General features: G+C 31.0%; 1 protein-coding gene across 1 annotated transcript in view; it reads left to right on the top strand.

Moving 5' to 3' along the window:
- LOC129234245 (protein SDA1 homolog) overlaps positions 1–7731 on the top strand; it is a 92926-nt gene extending 85195 nt beyond the window's left edge. Inside the window, exons 19-21 of the mRNA XM_054868226.1 lie at positions 2020–2104; positions 5691–5843; positions 7622–7731. Coding sequence (XP_054724201.1) covers positions 2020–2104; positions 5691–5843; positions 7622–7666 — 283 coding nt within the window. The 3' untranslated portion in view covers positions 7667–7731. The remainder of the gene's footprint in view (positions 1–2019; positions 2105–5690; positions 5844–7621) is intronic.
- Positions 7732–8384: the final 653 nt, after the last annotated feature.

Below are 8384 nucleotides of genomic sequence, written 5' to 3' on the forward strand. Positions count from 1 at the left end.
ATCTCACGTTTATGACAGTTGTCCAACAATCCAATAAAACCTAAAGGCTACCATCCTGGCAGAAATTGCCTTCAAATCCACTTTTTTTTTTTGCTAATAGATGTAATGAAAAATGGCTATAACTGACTTATTCATTGTGTCAGTTATGAGGTATGTCACATACCTGACGTGATTTTCACAACCATGAAAAACAAAACTTTAGCTATCAGCATTGTAGAAAGTAAGTAAAACATTTCGACTCATGAGTCTCATTGTGTTTTGAACTAACAGTTATGTGTGCCGCCGGACCCAGCATTTTGAGTCTTTAAGAGTTGATTAACATGTGTAGTTTTTTGTTAAAATGCATTTCCCATCCTCATTAAAATCACTTTATTTTATTTAAAAACCTCTCAATACTTTTGGAATGTCCAACAATTTCAGTATATGACCATTAGGGTGGTTCAAAAGTACACATAAAAAAAGTTTCTCCTAGATACTAGGACACCCCTCATTATTTTTAGACTTGTGGATAGCAATATACTGGAAGAATTTTAGCTTCCTATTTCAACTGAAGTGCTAAACCCCTTTCCCCAAACTTCAATAGTATAGGGAGGGGGTTAAAAAAATACTTCGAACTGAAAAAACAATGCTACATATTATAATATACACTAATAATGTGCATATACATTGCAATAAAATAATTATTTACAAAAAAAAAACAGCTGGTGAAATTAAATGTTCCTAAATTTGTGGCATTTTCTATGCTACGGCTATTGTTAAATTAAGGGATCATTGAGCACCGTCTTAAAATTTGAGTAAGAAGCTGAAACTTTTACGGCATAATACTATTAGTAAGTCTTAAAAAAATAGGGGATGTCCTGGACTCTAACTGAAAAAAAGTTTTTTTGAACCACTCTAATGACCATTTATCAGTAAATTCTTTTTTTTTTTTAAAGAAAGTTGGAAAACCCTTTGAAAGCGCTTCTGCTCTTTTTGTTTTCTGTGAAAATGTTTTCTTGCTAATCATTCCCCTCTTAATCCATATAATGCAGACACATGGCAATTGCCAGTCTCCAAGTAGGGCAATCGCCATATTTAGATGAGGTATCCTTTACTGTCAATTATGTTCACCAATCTGTCATAATTATTACACTTCCCTCGTGCCTAACCAAGCAAAATTATTGTTTTGGCCAGACAAAACCCATTTTTTGGCCATCCCACTGGCAAAAACAGGTTAAAACTGGATTTAACCATCATAGAGCTGGCCAAAACTGTATTGTATAAAGGCATACTAAATTAATTTGTATACATACAGTTTGTATGCATAATATTGCACATTTCAATGCATGATTAAAAGAAATTGGATGTGTATATGTCATAATTTAAATAGTTTTTTAAACTGATTTATTGATTTGATGCAACTTTTCTTTATTATTAAAAATTATTCACAACAAAGACAAAGGGACACTCGTTTATTAGGAATAGTAAACAGCCAACAATTTAAACTAATAGCTATTCTTCACAAAACTTGTAACATGTATTCAATGTATTAAAAGATAAGTAATTAACTTAAATTAAATTTGAAATTCATTTTGTGTGCATAAAACTATGAAACAAGTATATATTTTGCTTTTTACACTGTTTGAAACATTATCATCTGACTAACCGTTAGGAACAGCCATTTATTACTTGCATAGGGTATAAAATGAACTGTTTACTTAAATAATGAATAGTGACTGATTATAGGATTGATGTTTCATATTTCTTTTAATTATGTACTCATTTATTTTGATTTTAAATTTTATTATTTCCTGTATCCAAGTCGAATGGCCAAAACTGGACAAAACTGATTTTATCCAAGCCAGTTTTAACCGGTTTTATCCATAGTTAAAACTACCACTGGTCGAAACTTTTACAGCCCTGTAACCAAGTCTAAGCACATTCTGCCGTCATTGGAGGAAGACTTTCTCCAAAACTGGGATTTATAGAAACATAAATTTCAGTATGAATATTGATTTTCATATTTTCTTTTTATTTCAGGGGAGAGCTTGTGTCATTAAAAGACATAGAAAAATTGCACAAAAAGCCTAAATTAGATAAAGAAGAAAGACTGGCCTCAATTAAGGTGAGTGTATTGATTTCAAGCAATGAAGTTCTATGAAGTGAACTCTAGAACCTCAAATTTTGGACCTTTCTTTCTTTTTATTATTATTATTTTATTACTATTCATTCATTTTACTTTAAAAAAAATAATGTTGCATCTATAAATTAAAAAAAATTGTTTTGGAAATCATTTAAGTGCACCATGCTCAATTATTTGAAATCTGTAGCCAAATCTTTCCATAATCAGAAATCAAGCTCTTCATGGATGAACGACAATTGCTTTAGACATGTTTATACATGAAAATTCGAAATGCTATTCTCAATAACGATTTTAAAATTTCCATAAATTTTGAGGCAGTTCCAATTTCTTCCTGGAAAAAATTGATTTACGAACATAAAGCATTAACCATTATAAAATCTTTGCAATCCATATTTACTTGTTAACAGAAATGTGCATAAAACATTAGCTATTTAAAACATTAGCTTTTCTGGTTCATAACTGCATGTAGCAGCAGTTATGTTCATAACTGCATTTAGCAGCAGTTTGAAACAGATGTAACAGGTGTCTTCTTTCAAAACAAATTATCCAGATTGGTCAAATTATCATTCGACAATTATTTTTAAATGAGATGTGATTTTTCTTAGATTTTAAATCAATTTTTTTCACAATAATTTAGTTCCCTTCCTTATAAATTTAAAATTTTTTACAACTGAAGCTTTTCTTTAAAAAAAGTTTGTTATGTCCATTTATTTATAATGTGATATAAACACACATTAAGGGGGCATTCTAGTCTAGAGGCTCAATTTTAAGATGATTTTACAGGCGTAATGGAAAAAAAAAAAAAAAACAGCAGCAGCTAATTTCACTATCTATTTTTATCAGTTTTTTATGAATACTTTAAAAGTATAAAAATGCGTAATAGTTGAAAAAAAAAATGAAAATTGTAGTTGGAGGAGGCTGGCAAAGTGGCGACTCTAAAAAGAATGGGATCTACTGTTGACGTAATTCCAATCCTCCAGGTGATCTGAAGCATAAAGTCAAGATTAATTCTTATTAAACAAGGATGCAGAATTGTCTAGACGTAGCCAATTTGATTTTTTTTTTTTCACAAAATGGCTTTTTTTTTGAAAAAAAAAAAAAAGTTCATTTTTAAGCTCCTTTTTTGAAATTTGGTATTTTTTAAAAAATAATAAAAATCAAAAATTTCAAAAACCCATAGGTGGGGACAATTTTGATACTACTAAGAAAGTCTGTACCAAATTTCTGGTAAATCAGTGTATTTGAACTTGAGATATCTTGTCAACCATATTGAAAAAACTAGTTTCGAGAAAAACACATTTTAAAGTTTGCAGTCTCATTTCAGCAAAAGGATTTATTTTAACAAAATTAACTTTAACTCCAAAAATAATTTGAATTTCCGTAAATCCTCTTAGAAACTTATTCTTAAAGGTCTAAACTCTTGAGAATATGAAGGGGAAAAAAATTCGATTTTTTTGAATTTCTAGATGAGAATACACCCTTAAATGACAGGATTTTCTTCAAATGACGATGAATCAAAAATTATTCATCATATCCATGATTGTGAAATTATTTCCTCAGTTTTAGGACCAGCAGAAAATTTGTCTGCCACTAAATCATAAGTTGAAAAAAAAATGCAAAAATTAAGTCTTGGATGGTATTTCTATTAGGTGCCTTTTATCTTAACCCTGTAAAGGGATGTGCGGTCTCACAGACCGTTCGAAAGTTCATTCCACCATCCCCATATCCTATTTAGTCCAAATGAATTGTTTTTCCCTAAAGCTTATTGTTTTGTGACCTTAAACACCCCTCTTGCTTATCAGCATGTTTTGGCAAGCACATGTGGTTTAAATTTCAAATACAAATACAAAAGTGACGACCAGCAACAGGCTCTGGGCCCAGCTAGACTGGTCCCAGTCAATTTACAATCCCCAGTGAAGATCAATGGCCCTCTTAAAACTGTCTACTCCTTTGCTCATTACCACCTCTTCCGGTAAGCTGTTCCAAGGTTCCACTACCCTGCTAAAATAATAATTCTTCCTAATATCCATATTTGCCTGAGATTTAAATAGCTTAAAACAATGACCCCTTGTCCTGTTTTCAGTGCTAAACTTTAGCCCCGTCACATCTTTCGTTTTAATAAATTTAAACAGCTGAATCATGTCCCCTCGGTCTCTTCTTTGCTCAAGACTGTACATTTTTAGCCTCCTAAGCCTGGAATCATAATCTAACTGGCAAAGTCCACTTATTAGCCTTGTAGCCCGCCTTTGAACCCTTTCCAATGCATTAATGTCTTTCTTAAGATAAGGAGACCAAAACTGAACAGCATACTCCAAATGGGGTCTTACCAAACTTCTATATAAGGGCAGAAGAACTTCTTTAGATTTATTTGAAATAGATCTATTGATAAACCCAAGCATCTTATTGGCTTTGTTGCTGTTGTCTTATTGGCTATTGTTTCATTGTATTCTTTAGGAGTGTTTTCTCCGACCTCACCTCCCCCCTTCTGTGTTACAATTTTTGGCGGTAGTAGACATACCTCTTGGCGTTAGGACTACAGAGATGGATTTATAAGAGATATAAAATATCTTAAATAAGGTTGAGAGTTGTTTATACAATAAATGTTCTACGGACAATGAGGGCTGAAGTATTCCTGAAAATAGATATGATATACTAATAGTTCAGGTGCTGTCAAAATGTACCCATAATGTGATACAACCAATTTTCTGGTATTAAAACAATTTTAATATATTACATTACTAAAATGAAATCATTAATAAATAATTAACTCATTTTTATTATGAGTAGTAAATTATTTACTGCAATTTCTGGTTTTTCTTGAAAAATATTAAAGACTACTAAAGATTTTCAAAAAACATTAAAAAAAAAATCTGATTGAAATTTTAAAAAAAAAAAATCTGTATTTTTTTTTATTTAAAAGAAAAACCAAAAAAAATCACAAACCCTGATTCTAATGTGATATATTGGTACAGTACCAGATGAAGAAGATTATTCAGCTGTGAAATGAACTGTATAACACCAAAATTCATAAAACACACTCAGGTTGCAGTATGTTTTTAAGATCTTCTAACGCTATAACAATTAAATACATACGGTATAACAATTAACAGCAATGATTTAAGTGTAAAAATCTTTTATTGCAGTTTTCATGAAACACAGTATTTGTGCATGTTGAAATATCTATAATCGCACTTTAATTGGTTAAAGTAAACTTAGTTCAATAACGTTTGCTATTGGTCAGGGCTTACTTGAATCTCTCTCCGAGGTCCTAAATTTTCTTAAGTTAATCCTTTTCTTTTGTCTATATTTTATTTATTTATTTCTCATTGGTTGTTTTACATTAGAAGCATATTTATTGGTTAACTAACTAATCTTGGACTAAAATTATAAATAGTCTATGTGCTTACTCTGCTTTGGTTCTTAAGTATTACATATTTGTCATTGTTTATGTAGATAGTTTCTTCAACAGTAATAAATGTGTTTTCGATCCACGGCATGATAATCATTTAATATTCTCAACAGTGCAAAAAGCATTTGAGTTTAATATTATTATTATTTCATATTTTAGGAAGGAAGAGAGGGAAGAGAAAAATTTGGATCAAAAAAGAAAAAAAATCCTAACACTGGTAAAACTCAAAAACAACATAACAGAAATAAGGCTTTCAATATGATCAAACATAAAGTGAGATCGAAGCAGAAAAGATCATTCAAAGATAAACAGGTAACTTAAAACAGATTATTCATATTGCTGCCAGCTTTTCTAGTTTTTTGATGAAGTTTTGGACATTTTAGTTCCATATATTCCCTCTCTGCATTGATGGTGCCGTTTTAGAACATACTAGTGGTACCCGCATGGCTTTGACCGTAATAGAAAAATTAAAAGGTCTTTTAGTTCGCCTTGTATATTTACAAATAATGTATGGTGAATTTTCTCGCCAATCGGCTTGTACGTATGTTACGGTTCCACGTTATGATAATTTCGTAATTTACTCGTCCATCTTATGATATTTTTGTTCTTAAAATTGGAATAGAAAAAGAATAAAATCGAATTTTCGAAAAATCGCATTGAGGTGCTCACCTCCATGCTACAAACTAACTTTGTGCCAAATTTCATGAAAATCGGCCGAACGGTTTAGGCGCTATGCACGGCACAGAGATCCAGACATCCTACAGACATTCTCCAGACAGAGAGACTTTCAGCTTTATTATTAGTAAAGATGAGGCTATCAGAAGCAAAGGGATATAAGTGGCAAAATTAAAAATTTGGAGATAACCAGTACACATGGTTGGTGAACCTCTCCTCTGTCTTGGGGCAAGAGATAATAATAGTAGCCCTGGTAGTAGCTGCTATACAGCATGATTTAAAAAAAACATTTCAATGAAAGCCTTCCTAGGATCGGATCTTTAAAAGCATTTTACTCAAAACTTGAAAATGTCCACTTACATCCCTTTGCTTCTCACTACCTCATTATATTTACTACTAATAATAAAGCTGAAAGTCTCTCTTGTCTGTTTGAATATATCTGGATCTTTGTCTGGATATCTGGATCTCAGTGATGCGCATAGTGCCTAGACCGTTCGGCCGATTTTCATGAAATTTGGCACAAAGTTAGTTTGTAGCATGGGGGTGTGCACCTTGAAGCGATATTTCGGAAATTCGATTTTGTTCTTCTTCTATTCCAATTTTAAGAACATTTTCCTGAGCAAAATTATCATAAGATGGACGATTAAATGACAAAGTTATCATAACGTGGAACCGTAACATGGGCAAGCCAGTTGGCGAGAAATTCACCATACATCTTTTGTAAATATACAGGCGAACCAAAAGACCTTTTAGTTTTTCTACTACGGGCAAAGCTGTGCGGGTACCTTATGAAAAGTTAAGAAAATGTCCTGGACTGTAAAAACACACTTTACTTTTGTAATTGCCATTCTGTAACTATCTTTATAATAGAATAGAGGCATACATGATGGGTTTCCATAAAATTAAAATTTCAATTTTTGTGTTATAATTTTTTACTTACTGCTCTTAGTATAAAGGTATTTCTGTATTATTCTGTTGACCATTTTCATCAAACCCAAAACTGTTACCAAATGAAAACTAAGACCACAAATACTTGTCAAAAATCTTGGTCCGAGTTTTTTCCAAAATGAGTCAAGAACAAGTTTGGCGACAGTCATCGGCAGTCTATCTTATGTTTGTTTGGTTGATTGAAAATGATCTGGGGAATAATATGTATGCACCAGTATTTAAGCTTAAATATATCACAAATACAAATATCCAAAGAAACAAACTGCTTGAGGCATTCTCTTACAATAACAACTGAAATTGATTTCTTGAAAATAGTTTTTTTTTTGGTAAGTATAGAGAGCTCATTTCTAAAATTTAGTAATTTTCATTTTGTAGTTATTCATTTTCAAGGTACAAATTTTCCATGAAACCAGAAATTTTATTATAATATATTTGTCCTGTTTTGATTTATAAAATTTTTTTTTTAGATTGCTTTGAGAAATGCATTATTAAAACGCAGAAGAAAGAAGTAAATACACATGGAAATTTATTAAATGTATTTTGTTGTCTGTATATAAAAGAATATTTGAAAAGTGTTGTTTAATGTTTTGTGCATAAATCAGTATAAATTTGCGTTTCTGAAAAAAAAATGGGATAATAAATACCTGGGGAAATTGAAATAAATTCAGCTAAATTTAGTTTTTGAAAGTTAGCTCTTTATAATTATCTAGCCTTACCAAAAAGCCTTACCCGTCATATGAAATTAAAAGGTCTGTTTGGCTTGTATATTACAGGTAACTTTTGCTATGCATTCAGTAATATTGTTTTTCAAGATCTCTACATATATTTGATAGATATGAAAATTTTACATCTAGGACTAAAAGTTGATAAGTCTCTGTCTTGGCAACAATTTAATTTTGTCTGGAAAAATGCAAAAGAATACACTCATGTACGCTTGTCACTGAATATGATGCATTATTTTCAGCATCAAAGTTTTTGAGATATCTCTATGTTGTCAAATGCTCACCATTCACAGCATTACTTCTGGGATTTTACTACCAATGAAAGTAGAAATTTTACATTCCAAAATTAGTTGAAACTGTTAGATTTGTGAATTTCAAAAACAAGCTTAAAGCAAAAAGATTCATTTTTCCAAAATGTAACATTTAAAAAAAAGAACCTTGCAAATGCTATAAATAAATACCTTTGTGCTGAACAGTAGAGTAAAAAATAAACAACGTCAGAAAAGCA

The sequence above is a fragment of the Uloborus diversus genome, chromosome 1, assembly GCF_026930045.1.
Source record: "Uloborus diversus isolate 005 chromosome 1, Udiv.v.3.1, whole genome shotgun sequence".
NCBI classification, from domain to species: Eukaryota; Metazoa; Arthropoda; class Arachnida; order Araneae; family Uloboridae; genus Uloborus; species Uloborus diversus.